Source organism: Wyeomyia smithii, chromosome 2 (genome assembly GCF_029784165.1).
Source record: "Wyeomyia smithii strain HCP4-BCI-WySm-NY-G18 chromosome 2, ASM2978416v1, whole genome shotgun sequence".
NCBI lineage: Eukaryota > Metazoa > Arthropoda > Insecta > Diptera > Culicidae > Wyeomyia > Wyeomyia smithii.
The window spans coordinates 235806742-235826376 of NC_073695.1; the positions used below are offsets into that span (position 1 = coordinate 235806742).

At 41.6% G+C, this 19635-nt stretch overlaps 1 protein-coding gene and 1 non-coding gene across 14 annotated transcripts in view; both read left to right on the forward strand.

The window, feature by feature from the left end:
- Window positions 1-19635, forward strand: part of LOC129721664 (sodium-dependent neutral amino acid transporter B(0)AT3) — a 99799-nt gene that overhangs the window by 64782 nt on the left and 15382 nt on the right. For all 13 annotated transcript variants that reach the window (XM_055674505.1, XM_055674507.1, XM_055674510.1 and 10 more), the window contains 7 exons: window positions 9966-10198; window positions 10437-11011; window positions 11090-11237; window positions 11308-11509; window positions 11579-11738; window positions 11804-11966; window positions 12040-12240. In XM_055674505.1, coding sequence (XP_055530480.1) covers window positions 9966-10198; window positions 10437-11011; window positions 11090-11237; window positions 11308-11509; window positions 11579-11738; window positions 11804-11966; window positions 12040-12240 — 1682 coding nt within the window. The remainder of the gene's footprint in view (window positions 1-9965; window positions 10199-10436; window positions 11012-11089; window positions 11238-11307; window positions 11510-11578; window positions 11739-11803; window positions 11967-12039; window positions 12241-19635) is intronic.
- On the forward strand, window positions 10309-10381 carry Trnav-uac (transfer RNA valine (anticodon UAC)). The gene has a single exon. It is a non-coding gene; the product is annotated as a tRNA-Val (tRNA).

Below are 19635 nucleotides of genomic sequence, written 5' to 3' on the forward strand. Positions count from 1 at the left end.
TGACTGATGCAGAATATCAGGAACTGCATAATTATCCTGATAAATTCTGGTTTTGTGTTCCGTGCAAGGAAAACCGAAATCGAAGCAGAAGAAGTACAGTGAACATAGCTGAACGCTCACCGAACAGTAAAGCACAATCTGAGACAGCAATGGCCGCTACGTCCACCTTGGAAACTACAATTGAACGACTGGAATCCAAGCTGGACCAGGTAATTTCCTGGCAAAAGGAAGTTGTCGATGAGATTCGTGGTATGCGAAACACACTGGAACAAGGACACTCTGGCGGATGAACAACAGCAACTTCGCACCGACAACTACGAGTTAAGGAAGCAGTTGGAGTGGAACGAAACCGAGATCGACAAGCTCAAGCAAGAAAAGCTGAGAAAAACCTTTGAAATCTCAAATGTTCCCGAGACAGAAGGTGAAAATCTTCTCGACATTGCAATTCAGGTTTGTCAAGAAGTAGGAGTTGTTCTGGAATGCAAAGATGTGAAGGAAATTTTTAGAGCTCCGAGCTACCAATCCTCGAAGTCGCATTTTCCTCCACCTATTCAAGTGAAACTTGACAGCAAGGCGAAAAGAGACGAAATACTGGCAAAAAAGAGAGCAAAAAAGGAACTCACAACTACAATTTTAAACATGATTTCGAACAACAGTAAAGTTAACATTTATCTTAATGAAGTACTGACTAAACGAAATCGATTCTTGTATAAGACAGCGAGGGATCTGAGGCGCAACAACAAAATAAAATTTGCTTGGTTCAAGGATGGCAGGCTTTTGATTAGACAAACGGAGAGAGGAAAGGTGAGAGAGGTTACATCCATCAACACACTAGATGAATATAGACAATGATCCAAACCTGCAAATTCCTTTTCAACCAAGCACCACTATCAGCTCAATCAAACATCTCAGATTTCACAGTGCCAACAGTTTAAAGTTGTTTTATTGTAATGCCAGAAGTCTCTCCAACAAACTCACCGAACTATGCTTCCTTCTGGATGAAACCCGTGTTCCAATTGATGCCCTAATGATCACGGAAACGTGGTTGCATGCAGAGTCTGAAACCTCCACGTCACTTAACAACTACCAGTGTTTCTTCGCCTCAAGGTCAACAAGACGAGGCGGTGGTTCCGCAATCTTTGTACCGTAAAAGCGGCAAACTTTCATAGCTTTTTTAAGTATTACTCAGATATATGACACTTCAACAAATTTACTCCGGGTTTCGTATTTTTAAAATAAGTACTAGGTATACGACAATGCATGTACAACATCGAAATTCATCAGTATTGTTTCAACTACGCTATTGATTATTTTTTGTAACCTATGACTAGTTTTTCGTTTTCGGGTAACTTTGATAATGCTGGAATAATTAAGGAAAATGTTAGAAAGGTCCACGTTTATGGACCACGTAGACTCATTTTGTTCAGTTTAGGCCTCTCGCATCGTTAGACTTTAGTCCATACAAGCATAAATAAGAAGCATAGACTTTCACCTGAGGTTAGTTCATGATTTTTTAGTTTACAACAGTGTTGCATGAAGCACTCTCAATATGCAAAAGGAATCAATTTATTTATCTCGAATTTGCACTACCGGAGGAACTGGTGGTGAATGATTTGTCTATAAACAATGTGTTGGTCGTTATGGTTACGGTAGTGTATGGTAGCTCATGCGTTCAAAGGCCGTCTGATTCTAATAAATTGAGCAACCAGAATGAACACACCATGGTCAGATTTTGATCATTTTGGGATATTATTTTCAAAAGTGCAAGTTTAAGGGACACATTCACATTTTTATGAATGAATGTATGTGAAAAATTTGACACTAATATGTCACTGACTCTAGAAACTTTATTCAAATATTGCTTCTTGGGACAGTTATATAAGAAATATATGATTGTTTGAGCACCTTATAAGATAGTTCTAAAGCAGGAAAACTGTTTTTTTCAGTTTATTGCAAAATGCATCACGCAAACAACACAAAATCCAAACTGTATACAAACAGTAACACCTCAACTATGAAATAGTAGTAGAACAAATATTGTAAATATAATGTCTCATAGGTAATAGGTAGTTATGCACAGGATATCACGCGCTATCAATGTTACCCGTACTATCAAAGTTTGCCGCGTTTACGGTAGGGGAAAGTAGGTAAAAACGGACACTGCGGGTAAGATGGACACTTTTAATATTTCACAAACTAGAATGTATTATGATAGTTAAGTGATGCGAATACCTTCTTTCTAGTGTGTTAATGCTTTTGAGTTGCATTATCGATTTTCAGCAAGCAAACTGTCAAATATGTAAGTAAAACAAAGAATATTTTCGTGAACGCGCAATTTGATGTAATTTTTATTCCACGGAAAATAGTGAAAAACTCGTGAAACTTACGTGTTTTCATTTGTTCACAATAGTAAAGTGATTAATTAGTCTTTCCTCGGTTTTCTAGTGAAAATCCAGCAGATTTTCGATGTTCCGATGAAGAGCTACGATCGTTTGAAAAATTTACAACCAGGTCGGGCAAGACGGACACACTATGGTAGGGAAAGATGGACACACGGATTTTCCAAGAATTTTCACATGTAGCATCTGTTGTGTACTACAGATGTCCACAAAGTACACCCGCGAGAGAAACCAGCAGATATTAATCACTTAGCAGTTAGAACAGGCCATATAGGCGGAGAATTTTCGCCTTCATCGAAACCCATCCTCTCAAACTGTCACGTGATGGCTAATAACGTAGAGTAATGTATGGCCATCACTTAACACATAAATCAAAAGAATACTTAACGTACTACATCTTTTTTGTGAGTGTCCACCTTTACCTTCGTAGTGTCCATCTTACCCACCCCAAGTGTCCGTCTTTCCCAACCATGTCAAAAAACAGCAATTTGTAGTCTTATTTTTGATGACCCAAAACACATGAAACTTGGAGGAAGTTCACTAATACCAAAAATGATTATGAAAACAAATGACCTTAAATTTCTATTTGTATAACTACTGCGATCTAAATAGCAATACCTAAGTAAATATTTAGATTAAACCTTAGGGTGTCCGTCTTTACCTACTTTCCCCTACATAAAAAAATCCCTAGCAAGTTACTGTACACTTTTTGTGATGAATATAACAGTATTGTGGCCGTTGAGATTGGAGATCGCGAAAAAAACAGGACTGGCTTGCATTTATCGACCACCAGATAGTCCAACATCACCCACTAACACATTTTTAGATTTGCTCGAGGATTTTCTAACAACACAAACATTTGGCTCAACGATCATCGCTGGCGATTTCAACTTCGATCTTCTGTCGACGAGTACCATTGTGCAACGCTATTCCAATCTGGTCCTATCCAAAGGATTTTATTTCTGCGATAACACACCGACGCGCCAAGGAGCTTGCCTGGATCACGTTATCACGAACAATATCGACCTACTGATCAATATTCAGCACTTTCAGTATAGCCTATTTGATCATGACACAATGTTTATCGAAGTTGAGTGCGCAATTGATCGAACGCCAGCCGAGAGAATAACACACACAAAGACTAATGTCCATTTAGTTCGTGAGTGTCTATTACAGAATCTTCCTGACACAAATGCACGAAGCTCAGTTGACGCCAACTATTATGCTCTTATTTCTCACCTCCAAGCTGCGATAAGAGCCTCAACGAAGATTAAGGAAGCGAGAGATAGTCCTATAAAACAGTCGAAGCCATGGGTAGATAAAGAGATGAGTGACTGCATCCGTACAAAAAATTACTGGTATTCAAAACATCGCATGAATTCCAGAGATGAATACACTCATAACATTTACCGCCACTGGGTGAATAGAGTGACTAAATTGAAACGAAAAAAAATCAGGCTGTACCTTGCTCACTGCTTTGAACGTCAACGAAATAATGTAGCAGGCACCTGGGGAGTTAAAAGGGAGATTCTGGGCAAAACTAAAACTAGATCTACTAATACCTTGTCAGATCGGTTTACCAAACATGAAGATAAGAGACGCGCCGTTAGTGATGCAAATGAGTACTTTGCAACAGTGGGCAAAAATCTGGCAAACAACATTGTGTATACGGCCCTACCGCCCATAAGGATGCAAACAGGTCATCAGTTTACGCTGCAGGCTGCGCCTGAATCAACGATCCAACATGCGATTAACAATATGTCTACATCCAAAGCAGCGGGATATGATGCCGTTCAACCCAATGTTCTTAAGCAATGTAGTGATATTCTAATAAGCAACATTACAAGTGTTGTTAACTCATCGATTAACCAATCGCACGTCCCCAGCGAATTGAAAATTTCTAAAGTTGTACTTATACCGAAAACATCGACACCTGTTAACTTCTGCGATTATAGACCTATAAATATTCCCAGTGCAACTGATAAAATTCTGCAAAAAACAGTAAACACACAGCTAACTGAGTACCTCGAAAAATACGACTTACTTTCGTCGCGACAGTATGGTTTTCGGCCACGATCCAACACACAAACGGCTCTTTTTGATGTTGTGACAGAAATTCAAACGCATTGTGATAAAAAGGAAAAAGTAGCGGCAGTATTTCTAGACTTATCCAAAGCATTCGACACCTGCGATAAAAGAATATTACTACGACGATTAAGCGAACTTGGCATCAATGGAAGTAGTCAACGGTGGTTCGAAAGTTTTTTGAATCAACGCCAGCAGTACGTAAGTGATAAAGGCTTCGACAGTGTTTTGCAATCAGTGGAATACGGCGTGGTGCAAGGCAGCATCCTTGGGCCAACATTGTTCAACTGTTACGTTAACAACTTGAAGGATATTCCTCTACATGGCACCCTTTTCATGTACGCAGATGACATCGTACTCGTATATGCCACAACCTCTACTGAACAACTGCAAACGTTGATTAATGAGGATCTGGAGCGACTGCTGCGGTGGATGAATCAACATAAATTAACACTCAACGCTGCGAAAACAAAATATATGTTGTTCAATGACAACATGGGATCCACACTGAATATTTTAAATGATGGTGAACAAATCTAACTAGTTCAAAACTTCAAATACTTAGGTGTGTGGTTTGACAGTGAACTGAAATGGATTTACCACATTAGAGAACTAAATAAAAAGCTCTCTCAAGTAGCAGGAGTCTTTTAAAAGATATCGGATTGTATACCTATTGAGACAAAACGGAATCTTTACTTTTCGCTTTTTCATAGCCATCTGATCTACGGCATAGCTACATGGGGAGCAGCAAACGCTACGGCAATGAAAAGCCTGCAAACTACACAAAACAAAGCCATTAGAAATTTATTTGGTTTCCACCATCGAGCACCAACAGCCTTCATTCATGATAGTCAACGCTTACTCACGGTTAAAAGTATCCACACAGTTGCGGCATGTACCCATATCCATCAGATACTGGGAAGAAGTATCCATACCAACACCGATCTTCCTAGGGGAGAAGACAGACACCACCACTTTACCAGAAGAAGGAGACATCTAAGGTCTAACAGAGTCAACACCCGAACCTTTGGACATAACTCTGCACTGTACTCTCTACAACTCTCTTGGAGAAGGCATAAAAGCATTACCGCTAGAAAACTTCAAAAGACAACTTAAAGTCATTTTATGTAACACCCAATTTTAATACGCTGTTTGTTCTATTTGCTTTCATTGTTCCTTATTGCAAATTGTGTTTTATGTTTTATGTTATTTATATTTTAGAATAAGTACTAATAACGACATTGTGTACAAATTAGTCAGTCTCTACGAGCTAAAAGCTCACAGACAAAATCAATGAATAAATTAAATGAATAAAACTAACGAAATGACTCAGTTCATACCTGTGCGACAGAGCTCTCGGTGTGCAGATTGAGTCCTGCTTCTCGTCACAGTTCACCAACTTTTCCGGTGTTCCTCAAGGTAGCAATTTGGGACCTCTTCATTTCATATCATTCTTTAACGGCATCGTCTTTCTGCTTGAAGTCGACGAATTAGTGTATGCTGATAACCCAAAATTATATTTAGTAGTTCAATCTGTTGATGACTGCTTAGGTTTACAAGCATTGTTTGTAGACTGATGTCTATGAAATCGGCTTGTCCTTAGTGTTTCCAAATGTCAAGTCATGACGTTCCACCGAAAAAGCAGTGCAATACTTTCAATTATCAAGTCGATGGACATACCCTCAAGAGAGTGGACCAAGTTAATGACTTTAATCAACTTCGCTCGGCTGTAATCCAAAAAGGTACACGTCAACATGGATTTATTACAAAAATTGATCGAGACCTCCAAGATCCCCACTGCTTTAAAACGCTTTATTGTTAGTTGGTAAGGTCTCTGATCGAGAATGTTTCTCTAATTTGGGGTCCTCATCAGCTGCTGTGCAGTTTACGCATCGAACGTGTGCAGGTTTCTGCGATTTGCACTGATAGATCTACAGTGATGGCGGAAATAATAAATACACTTTCCAAATTTGCGTACTGATTTTAGTTGTTGTATGCTGTTATGTTATGCTGTTATGGTCGTGATGACGTCCTTTAGACACTCTGATTTTAGTTGTTGTATGCTGTTATGTTACGTCATCACGGCCTTTAGACACTCTATTTAAAAGAAAAACGGAGAATAAGTGTAATTTCTTTGTTTCGGTAATTCCGAAAGCTTTTGGCGAAAATTAGTATTTTCAAGGTGGCGGAAAAAATAATTACACTTTTGAAATATTTATACAAAAAGTTAAACAGTATGTGCCTAAGTGCACAAACGTCGAATTGACGTGGGACTATGGTCCCATGCGCTCTTATGAGCGACTTATATTTGCCACCACCCCACTACAGGATTTCAGGCGGACAAAAATAGGAAAAGTGACTGTCGCCGATCTATTTCTCTGTATTTTTATAGAAAATAGACACATCAACTAAGAAAAGTTCCAAATTTCAGGACTGTAGCAGGTATTTTAGCTGAGATATCGAAATATGAGCTGCGATGCTATGCTCAGCTACGACCACCTGCGACGGGTCTATCCCGCTTTCTGCTGCTCCAGAAAGAACCACCCGCTTTGCTGTTCGATGCACGAATGAAACATTCGGTTCGATGATATGCGCTTTTATAAGCGATTAATATATGCCACCATCCGCTTTCAGCTGCTACAGAAAGAACCGTCCGCTTTGCCGGTCAATAAAAGAATGAGAAATTCAATTCAATGGTGTGCGCTTTTATAAACGACTAATATTTGCCAACACCCGCTTTTTGCTGCTCCAGAAAGAACCGTCCGCTTTGTCTTTCGAATTCAGAATGCGTGAATTGATATAACGAGTATTCTTACATAGCTGCTGGAATATATTAGCTGCTATATAAATTTATGAACCAATGCTTGGAATTGTTTCATCTCCCTGTTTGATATCTGCGTCAGAGAAATGCGCCAATCGTATGGAATGTGTATGGGAACATTCGACCTTGAAATTTTTTCGTAATTCTCACCACGCAATAAGAAAATGATGGTGCTGGCGATAATTATCATTTTATCAAAATCTTGTATGTTTTAGCTATCCAACGACAATCCAATTTAACTATTGAATTTGGTAAAGTTGTGTGTAAGTTATTCGCATTTGAAATCTTCAGCCAGCCTAAAACGTTACATGCTCATTTTCGTTCTCACAGAATGTATCCCAGTATAGTGAAGCAAGACGTAGTCCTACGTCGGAAAATTTCAACCAAACTTTATTTCTCTATACATCGTTGTAAAAGCGACCTTTTGCATTACAAAACTCACTTCCAATATTTTATGGCTTGTCCTTTGCTCTATAAAACAATTGTCGTGGTATGTTTGTCTTCAGTTTTTCACTAGTAGAAGCTGGAATAGCATACCACACTGCCTGTACGACGTTTACCGAAGAAAACATGCCTCATCGTTGAATCATCATACAAGATAGCGTTGAAAACTTGAAGATGATTTTCAACCGAAATACAAAAATAATGGATTGACCAGCGCAGTCTCCCTATTTAAACCGTATCACTTGTCGACAAAATGGTAAAAAGTGCATTCCAAAAGGCTCAAACCGAAAAAAATTAAAGATTTTAGCTATTCAACCATTCCTATGAATTTTGGTAGCCCTATCCATTACCAAAACACGTCAACTAACGTTAGAGTGTCGCATAGTAATTGCTCGCCGGATTCGTTGCTAGGTTTACGAGAAAACTCATTTAAGTCTCTGAAAAGTGGCTAGGGACACCAACATTCACAGGAATGGTTGAATAGCCATCATCTTTCATTTTTTCCGGTTTGAGCTTTTGGAGTAAACCTGTGTTGTCTAATGTAATCTAGTGATCTGGCAATACTTACAGTCAAAAATGATTTGTTTTCTTCAAAAATGATCTATCTGTATTTTCCGAACGCCTTACGTCTACAAATTGTTAGAAAAAGAACCAAGAGCTTTTAAACAACAAAGGGGTAATTTTGCAAAAAAGGAGGCGTCCCACAGAGCGGGGATGTGCAAAGCGAAACCAAAATTGGGATTTTTTCAAAGGGACACTAGATGAAAAAAAAAACAAAATCTCTGATAGTCGCGTCCAAGTGGTATGAAAACATCGTATGGAATGACTCATATGTCAAGCACCATAACTTTACAGTACATAGATCTAGAAAATTGTGACTAATGCGTTTTAGAAAGGCTCATGTACTGGTTTGCTTGGTTTTTAATTATGCTGTTATGTTCTACACATGTAAACTCCTTACTATTTTACGTTTTTGTACAATTTGGTCTTTTAAAAATGTGTCATCAGCCGGGGCCGGATGTGATTGAATTGCATTCGTTACTGGGACGGAAAAAGGTAAAGAGTTCCGTCCCATCAGAATATTGCACACATTAGAAAATTTCGAAAAGTAGCCAATACCTACATTATTTAAATATTGATGTTTTGCTAATCCCAAAGCAATCAGGTTATGAAGAGACACTTCTATGAGTAGAGTATGCACTGATTTTGGTGCTAGTCAAATGAAAAACAAGGCTAAAGAAACAAATTTTGAATCCAAAACGCATAACTTATTGTTGCGAACATTGTAGCGCATTGATTTCGTAGGAACAGCATACACAAGGAAGACTTGTTTTAATATTTCTGAATCAGATTCCATTGGTACAGTGGGTGTACCGCAAGGAGTTTTTTTAATCCTCATTTTGTTTAAAATGTATAATTCTAACACGGTTTTGCGATACAAATATATTTGCAGTTACACTGCTTTACTCATTGTGGCTTACAATCCAAATGATATGATTGCTACAATTTTCAATCCAAAATTTTTATCGAGTGACGAATTGGTTTTAAATTTAATTTCATCTTAACTTCAACTTTCTCAAAACTTAGTATTAAATCATTTTGTAAGCTAAGGCAGGTGATTTGATCGCGAATGGAATGCTCAAATAAATTGAAATATCCTGGAGTAATCATTAAATACAAGTTATTTTCCACATAAATAATATTATCAATGGACGCGGTAGTTTTATTCCGCATAGGAGAAAATAGGTGAAAAATATTTGTTATAAAAGTACAACTATTCATCTCAAATAGGCTTCTACTTATTCATTTTATTGGAAATTATATATTCAGTGCAAATAATAGAGTGCTTACAAAACAAAGTAATGCGTCTAATATTAAGATGTAATCACTGCCTCACACGGGATGCATTACGATAGCTTTCTGTGAATCCACGAGTATACTTTTTTTATTAACTCAAGACTTTTTACATCTCTCACGTAGTTCTAAATAAAAATCTATAAAACTTTATAAAACGGGGCTTAATTAATCTGGGTTTAGTTTTACCGGCGTGCTGACGTTCCATGCCCTGTTGGAAATAAATGCCAATCGCTCTTATTGAGTTTCTTGTACCAAACTATCAACCTGTATTACAACTGATCGTGTTTACCATAATTATGTCAACACAGAAACAAACTCCACACTACTAATGGATCACTACTTTTGTTTCTCCTCCACAGGTGCCTTCCTCATTCCGTTCATGATTATGCTTATCCTGGAAGGAATTCCCCTCTTCCTAATAGAGTTAGGTATGGGCCAGCGGATGCGGCTGGGCGCCCTAGGCGTGTGGAACACGATTCATCCCTGGCTGGGTGGAATCGGCATTTCCTCCTGCATCGTGACGCTGTTTGTAGCGATCTACTACAATGTTATTATTACCTGGTGCTTCTTCTACTTCTTCAACAGCTTTCGGGTGAGTGCGCCTGTGGGTATACTGTACCCGTGGCAATCACTATCTCCGCCATCGATTGCACGCAAGCAGCATGCGAATGCGAGATGCATATTCATGGCAGGCAGCAACTCGGTTCCATGGTGTAGCGGTTATCACGTCTGCTTTACACGCAGAAGGTCTCCAGTTCGATCCTGGATGGAATCACAGCGGGTTTTTTGCAACTATAATAACAAATGCCTAACATTTTTTAATATTTTAGGTCACTTTACCGTGGTCTACCTGCCCCCAACTAAACGGGACGGATCTACCAGAGTGCGAACGGTCTTCCGAGACCGCCTACTTCTGGTATCGGACAACACTGGATGCATCTCCTAGCATCGAAGAACCGGAAGGCTTCAAGTGGTGGATCGTGCTCTGTTTGCTACTGTCTTGGACAATTGTGTTTTTCATCGTGATGAAGGGTATCCAAAGTTCGGGCAAGGTGGTTTATTTCACCTCCCTCTTCCCGTACATCGTGCTGACGATCTTCTTCATCCGAGGAATCACGTTAAAAGGCGCCGGCGCCGGACTGATGCACATGTACACTCCCAAGGTGGAGAAACTGCTGGAACCGACGGTCTGGCTGGACGCGGCCACGCAAGTATTTTACTCGTTCGGATTGGCCTTCGGATCGCTAATCGCTTTCGGGAGCTACAATACGCCAAAGAATAATTGCGTTCGGGATGTAATCCTGGTTTCGGTGTGTAACGCCGTGACGGCTATCTACGCCAGTGTTGTGATATTCGCCATTCTCGGCTACAAGGCGACGGTTGGCGTCGATAGGTGTATCTCAGTGTGAGTTGTCTCCACGAATAGTGCTCGAAAAAATAACAAAATGTGACCAATGTTCATTTTTATCTTCGTACCAAACAGAAATAAGGGAATTTTAGTCAAACACGGAGTGCTTTCTTCGATTCACGTGGACAATGTGGAATACGAACACGCGATGCATATGCTGGATCCGGTGGCGACGGCAAATTGGACACTAGAACATTGCAGCTTAGAAGAGCAGTTGGATAGTGTAAGTGATTAATTCAATTTCGCTCAAAATCATTATCATATTGAATGGCATCACTTTTACCCCGTCACAGGCCGCCGAAGGCACCGGACTTGCCTTCATCGTATTCACCCAGGCCATCGTTCAACTGCCGGGGGCTCCTTTCTGGGCCGTGCTCTTCTTCACCATGCTGCTTTCACTCGGTCTTGGATCTCAGATCGGTATCCTGGAAGGAATGCTGTGCACGATCTTCGATATCGATATATTTAAGCGGATCAGAAAGCCGTACGTTACCGGTAAGCGTAATTTATTTCGTTACAAGGAACATGTCTTATAAAATGAACATATTTTTTTTCGCGAAACAGGTGTTGTATGCGTAATTTGCTTCACTGTAGGATTGATTTTCACCACAGGAGCAGGAGAGTACTGGCTGAAGATGTTCGATTCGTTTGCCGGAACAATTGGATTGGTCGTGGTGGCTCTGATGGAAACCATTGCGGTTATCTACATCTACGGACATAAAAAGTACTGCCCGATGGCATATTTTCACCTCGAATTTCAATCTATCCTCATTTCCTCTCACAACACAGGTTCACCGAAGATATCTACCAAATGACTGGAATCCGGCCTGGGCCGTACTGGCAGATGACTTGGAGGTATATCGGTCCGGTTATCATGTTCGGAATTCTCATTTCGTCCGTACTGAGTATGATACTACGGAATCCAACATATGCAGCGTGGAATGGCGAACTGGTAAGAATGAATGAGAACTACGTTTGAAAGTCAGCAAAGAGCAAATAATTAACTATTCGAATGAAATCCGCAGGGCATTACGGAGAACAAATCCTACCCGGATTGGGTGATGGCAATTGCACTGGCCATGATCGTCGCCTCCGTACTTCCAATGCCGCTGGTATTCCTGCTGCGACGGTTCCAGATCCTTAAGGTGGACCTCGACATCCACCAGGGCTCGATCCGGCGTAATGAGACGACCGCCTCCACGAAGGAAATGATTGACGAGGATGATGTGAGTACTGGGGGCAAGCACACCGCTTCGGGCACAGTATTACGAAACAGAAAACACACATTTCAATGGAAAGAGCTCTACTACCCTTGGTTTTCTTTCCGTGATGCGGATATTAGAAGTAAACCTATCTACACCCACAGCCACACATACACAAGCGCACACAAAACCCAGACATTATGTTACTTTTTTTATACTCTAGCCTCCGGAAAATGTTTCTTTTCTGTTACGTTCGTGGTTTAGTTCCAGTTTCGATATGTTGTTTCCGCTAACCATTAGTGCTGCAAAGAGGATTATTTTGTCAGGTTTTCTTTTGTGCTCAATCAAACAGGGCTCCGGTATCAACTTGGAAATCATTCTAGCTTAAGTTTTGTTTCCGATTACTACGTACACTGTGTGGGCGAATGGGTGAGGAGTAGAATCATTTCTACAATATAACAATACAAGACAAATTGTTGCCACGTCACTGACTAGATAAAATCGTTTTATATTATGAATAATTTCCTTTATTTTCTTTTTGCGTATTTTACAACATTACATTTTTTTCGTGTTTTCAATATTTCAATAAATATACACAAGAATATCTTCACGAGTTACGAGAAACTACCCTACATTAATTGTTTTTGATGGAAATTAAAGTGGTTTAAGTTTACAGAACCAATTGAGAAAGTTCAAATGTGAAGATTAGATATATATATTTCTTTATTGGTTGGGTTGATCACCGTGAGTATTTACTTTTCCTTTTTTATTGGCTTTTTTCGGTGAAAAAAGCCAATAAAAAAGGAAAAGTATATATATCTTCTCAGCATATACTAATACGATTTATTTCTGCCTACAACCTGTTGCCCAGTTTCCCCTAGCCATATGTTTATATTTTTTGGGCCATTCAATCCAGCAAATGTTTCGATACTGATCTGTAAGCTGTCGGTATGTATAGAGTACAATAAAACTTTTTTCGAGTCCTCTTTTCCTTATCTGGTGGAGGATGTCAAATGTGGATTTCAATTCCAACCAGTCGTTTATGATACTATTCCCCTCGAACATTGTTTCACCCTTTTGAGTTTGGGATCGAATTTTCTAGAAAAGAGTCTAAAACCAAATTTACCTGTGTTCTCACAATATGACAAAGAGGTTCACTACAGTTGTTTTAATTTTTTTACTTGAATGCTAATTCTGTGAACTATGTTTTGATTTTTTCAAACCACAATCCCTGTCATCATATTTAAGAACAGCTAGAAAATTTGTGATTTTTTTACGGTAGACAATGTGTGAATAATGCAAAAAAAAAGAAATCTGACGTTTGTCCTATTTCTCATTCACGCTTGAATATCGAATTCATTTGTTTTTCAAAATAAAATATAAAACTCATAGATTAGCAATTTTCGCTGAAACCGTTCCACTGGTGACACGATACTTTTGTGTCTAAATGATTGAAAGTAGTGAAAAATTACGAAAACCTCTTTGGTTAGATCATAACAATGGACCCCTCGGGTACCTAGGGGTTAAACGGTTTTTAAAAAAGTTTCTTGTTTTTTAGCAATTCTAAATTTTTCTATTGATCTATTTCTTTTGAATTTGTTATTGAACCCTCTACTAACAGCCCATCGTTTTGAAGAGGAAAGATAAAGCTTTCATTTGAAGTAGATAAAAATTGGCTACGATATTGGATTTTATTAGAAAAACATGTTTTTGAGCAATTTTTTTTGAATCACGACTCGTTTCTGAGAAGCTATGTAAAAATGTGATGTTAAAAAGGTATTAATGATTATAAATATTTTTAGAGCCAAAACGGTTTTTTTTTATCGCTGTAACGTTTTCGACAGAGCTGTAGACAGTAATTTTGTTTTTTCGACAAAATAAATAGAAAAAATAAAAAGGTAATATCTGATACACAACCGCATTATTGACGTAGGACAACGAGGAGCTATCATTCATTTACACATAACACGGTGAGCAAGAGAGTAGAAAACTAAAATTACTACGTCCTTAATTGTTACTTGCCAAAGTCATTGGCTTCAATTTCATCACCACTTTAATTTTATTAGGTCTCATTGTAACGACATATTCAGCACATAACTTCCCCCTACTCCCTCACGAAGAACGAAAATGTTAGCATCGTTCATGTTTCGTTACGCCATAAATTCAGTTTTATCCTGTAGAGAAGAGGACAGACAGTGTGCCAATATTCGAGCTGTCACCGCCATACATTGAAACACTTTTCTTCAAGCTTGTGAGCATTTCTGTATTTTGGCTATAACGGCATATAGAAAATAAGAAAATAAGCTCTTCAAGTTTCAATCCTATTTGTCCCGTAGAGGACAGTGTGCTCGAGTTATTATCCCCACAAAAGAATTAATATTTCTTCAAGCTCGTGTCAATCTGGTCTATACCTACCACCATGTGTATAACCAAAAGAGATAATTCATTAAATTTTCAATTGCAGATTTGTTTGTCCTGGGAAGGACAGTTTTTGTTTTGGAATATTTACCCCCAATCATTAAACAAAAACCGAATTTCGTTTCGGTTATTAGGTAATGAGATTATTAACTAATTTTTCTGCTGCTTTCAACGCAGCCACCATCCACTTTGTCTATTCCACAGTCGGAAAGTGTCTTCTGCCGCACAAGAATTGAACCGAAAAAAATCAGGCACAAGCCGAAGCGAGAATGACGGAACTTAAAAAAGTTCTACAGATGTGTGTGCTTCATATGCATCATTTCTCGGAAGATATTTCAGAACTGCTATCGATGCTCCTGTTTCAGAAGCCAGATTGGAAGTAAACGCCTGTGCTACTTTTATGCATGAAAATGAGACCATCTGTTCCACGGGAACAGTTGGATCAACGACCAATCACGTGGTAGTAATGAAGATGCGATATGTAAAAGTTTGTACATTTTTGCGATATCTGTGTATGGAAAGCATGGTTGCTTGAAAGATATTGATTTTGAATTAAATTTTGACTTGAAGATTGTATTTTTTTTAATAATACCGAAATCGTTCGACTTTGGCACCTTTCGTTTTTGGCACGGTTCAATTTTGGCAACATAAAAACTTTGGAAGTGTTGCCACCAGCAACCATCCAGCGTTGAATTGAATTATTGCTTCAGTCCGGTAGGCATCGGACGAAACTGTACGGATTGGTTATAGTCTGGTAGGCATTAAAAAAATATTGACAACGATGAGCTATCATTCATAAACACACAACACTATGAGCAAGAGGGTAGAAAACTAAAATTACCACGGTCTCGATTGTTACTTACGAAAATCATTTGCTGGTTTCAACTTCATCCCCTTTTTATATTGGGTTGAGGAAAAAGAAAAGTCGTATTTCTGATCAAAATTTGACGCTTCATTTAATATGCGTCATTTTGTTTGTAAACTTGTAGCCATTTAGAAGGCAACTTCATTACTCCCCCTTTATAAAAACCTCCCTTCTTATTTGCAAAAAAACTTGAACAGCCAGTTTTCGCAAACCTCTTTTGAGGCCAACTTAGTATCACCAAGAGCGTTTTGCATGGACCGGAAGAGATGGTAATCACTCGGTGCCAGGTCTGGACTATACGGTGGGTGCGATTCGACATCCCATCCGAGCTCCCGTAGCTTCTGGCGGTTCATCAAAGATGTGTGAGGCCGAGCGCTGTCCTGGTGGAAAACAACACCATCCCTATTGACCAATTCTGGCCGCTTATGGTCAATCGCCTGCTTCAAACGGTCGAGCTGCTTACAATAGAGAACCGAATTGAGGGTCTAACCATAGTTGAGCAGCTCATAGTGGATGATTCCCTTCCAATCCCACCAAACACATACCAGAACCTTCCTGGCTGTCAATTCGGGCTTGGCGATGGTTTGGGCCGGTTCACCGCACTTCGACCATGATTTTTTTCACTTGAGGTTGTCGAATGTGATCCACTTTTCATCACCAGTCACCATTCGCTTCAAAAATGGGTCGAGTTCGTACCGTTTCAGCAGTGCATCGCAGGTGTTAATTCGGTCTAAGAGGTTTTTTTGCGCCAACTCGTTCGCTCGCTCGCTCAAACAGTCCCAAGCCGTGGTGTGGCCTTTGCTGTACGTAAGAGTCGTCTCCATTCCACTCGGTCCATGGCTGCAGTTCGCCAGCTCTGCAGTCTGCGTAGGGTCCGCAGGTCGTCTTCCACCTGATCGATCCACCTTGCCCGCTGTGCCGTGTGTCTCGTCCCTGACGGATTGGTTTCAAGAACCATCTTTACCGGGCTGTCGTCTGACATCCTTACAACATGCCCAGCCCACCGCAACCTGCCTATCTTAGCGGTGTGAACGATAGATGGCTCCCCAAGCAGCTCCTGCAGTTCGTGGTTCATTCGCCTTCTCCACACTCCGTTTTCCATCTGCAGTCCACCGAAGATGGTACGCAACACCTTTCGCTCGAAGACCGCAAGGGCGCGTTGGTCCTCCACAAGCATAGTCCATGTCTCATGCCGGTAGACGACTACCGGTCTGATCAGCGTCTTGTAGATGGTTAACTTGGTGCGGCGACGAATTCTACTCGATCGGAGCGTCCTCCGGAGACCAAAGTATGCACGATTTCCTGCCGTAATGAGCCGTTGAATTTCTCTGCTGGTATCGTTGTCGGCAGTTACCAGTGAGCCAAGATACACGAACTCATCAACCACCTCAATTTCATCACCACCAATTCGAACTCGAGGTGGGAGGTTAACACTGTCCTCTCGTGAACCCCTTCCTTTCATGTACTTCGTCTTCGATGCATTGATGACCAGTCCAATCCGTTTGGCTTCAGCCTTTAGTCCGATGTACGTATCTGCCATCTTCACAAAGGTCCGAGCCACAATGTCAATATCGTCGGCGAAACCAAACAGTTGAACCGACTTTTGGAATATCGTGCCACTCGTGTTAATCCCCGCTCTTCTAATGACACCTTCCAGGCCAATGTTAAACAGTAGGCACGAGAGACCATCACCTTGCCTTAGACCTCTTCGGGTTTCGAAGGGGCTCGAGAGTGCCCCGATCCATCGTCGCTTTGACCAACCGCGTCAGTTTGTCCGGAAATCCGTAGTCGTGCATAATTTGCCATAGCTTGTCCCGATCGATTGTGTCGTACGCCGATTCAAAATCGGTGAACAAATGATGTGTGGGCACGTTATATTTGCGGCATTTCTGCATAACCTGCCGAACCGCGAATATCTGATCCGTGGTGGCGCGGGCACCCATAAATCCCGCCTGGTAGTGCCCCACGAACTGCTTCGCAAATGGTGATAGTCGACGGCAAAGTATTTGGGAGAGTACCTTGTAGGCGGCGTTCAACAGAGTGATTGCCCGGTAATTGCAGCACTCCAGTTTGTCGCCCTTTTTGTAGATGGGACACACAATACCCTCCATCCACTCCTCCGGTACTCGTTCTTCCTCCCAAACCTTGACAATGACCCAGTGCACGGCTCTAGCCAGTGTTTCTCCACCGTATTTCAATAGCTCGCTGGGAAGTTGGTCCACTCCAGCAGCTTTATTGTTTTTCAGCCGACCAATCTCCTCCTCCACCTCCAGAAGATCGGGGGCTGAAATTCTGATGTCTTCTGCTCGTGCACCAAGATCAATTGCCATACCGTCCTCGCGCTCTACTGCATCGCCGTTTAGATGCTCGTCGAGGTGCTGCCTCCACCTTTCGATCACCTCACACTCGGCTGTTAGGAGGTTGCCGTCCAAGCTCCTGCACATATCGGCTTGCGGCACAAAGCCTTTGCGGGAGCTGTTCAGCTTCTCGTAGAACTTCCGAGTGTCGTTAGCTTGGTACAGCTCTTCCATCGCTACGCGATCTCGGTCCTCTTGCTGGCGCTTCTTCCTTCGGAGGACTGAGTTTTGGCTGTTCCGTGCCTGTCGGTATCGTTCCACGTTCGCTCTCGTACGGTGTTGCAGCATTCTCGCCCGTGCTGCATTCTTCTCCTCGATTAACTGTTTGCATTCGCCGTCAAACCAGTCATTTCTATGATTCGAGGCCCTTGTACCTAGTAGCGCTACTGCAGTGTTACCTATGGCGGATCGAATGCTTTTCCAGCCATCTTCAAGGGTAGCTGCGCCAAGCTGCTCTTCCGTAGGTAGCACTGCCTCCAGCTGCTGCGCGTATTCCTGTGCAGCCTCGGCGTCCCGCAGTTGCTCAATATTTGGTCGCGGCGTTCGACTTCGGCGGGTGTTATACACCGTCGATAGTTTTGAGCGCATGCACACAGCTACTAGGTAGTGGTCCGAATCTATATTCGCCCTGCGATAGGTGCGAACGTTGATGATGTCGGAGAAAAACCTGCCGTCGATTAAAACGTGGTCGATTTGGTTCTCTGTCTGTTGGTCGGGTGATTTCCAGGTGGATTTGTGGATACCTTTGCGGGGGGAAGAAGGTACTTCGGACTACCATACCACGGGAGGCCGCAAAGTTAACGCACCGATGGCCGTTATCATTAGACACGGCATGCAGGCTATCTGGTCCGATTACCGGTCTGTACATTGCCTCCCGAACTACCTTAGCATTCAAGTCCCCAATAACGATCTTCACGTCCCGTCGCGGGCAGCTGTCGTACACCTGCTCCAGCTGCGCGTAGAACGCTTCCTTCTCGTCGTCGGGTCTTTCTTCATGTGGGCAGTGCACGTTGATGGTGCTGTAGTTGAAGAACCGGCCTTTTATCCTCAACTTGCACATCCTTGCGTTGATCGGCTGCCACCCTATCACGCGTTGGCGCATCTTACCCAGTACTATGAAGCCGGTTCCCAGCTCGCTGGTGGTACCACAACTCTGGTAGAAAGTAGCCGCCCGGTGCCCGCTTTTCCTTCTGTCCTGTCCAACAAAGTTCCAGCAGCGCTACGACTTCGAAGTTGCGTGGATGTAGCTCGTCATATATTATCCTGTCGCATCCTGGAAAGCAGAGCGATTTGCAGTTCCATGTCCCAAGTTTCCAATTGTAGTCCTTATTTCGTTGCCTAGGTCCATGCCGATTGTTCCGATCCGTATTATCTCTTACGTTGTTTGTAACATGTTGTTTTCCGGGGCGGCTCGTTGGGCCTTCCCCAACCCCCTGTCTCGCCGGGGGACCATCGTGTCAGCTCTGTTTAGAGTCCCACGCTGCCACCAGGACGTTGATCAGCCGCTCCTAACATGGAGATCAGACGCTGTTTTGAGCCGCACCATCTTGGTGAACAGACGCTCGGGTTGGCGAAGCATTCCCTCCACCGCCGGAATATGGTTAACGCGCCAATGATCGCGTCGCACCTTCTCACTTAGATATTGTCGGATGACAACATGGTCCAAGCAACACCAACCAGTTGTATCCATGTTTCAACCGGCAGTCTAGTGTAATCATATGACTCGTGGAGGTGTGAGATAGGAACTTGTGAGGGCCGAAGCTATGTTTGACGCTCCTT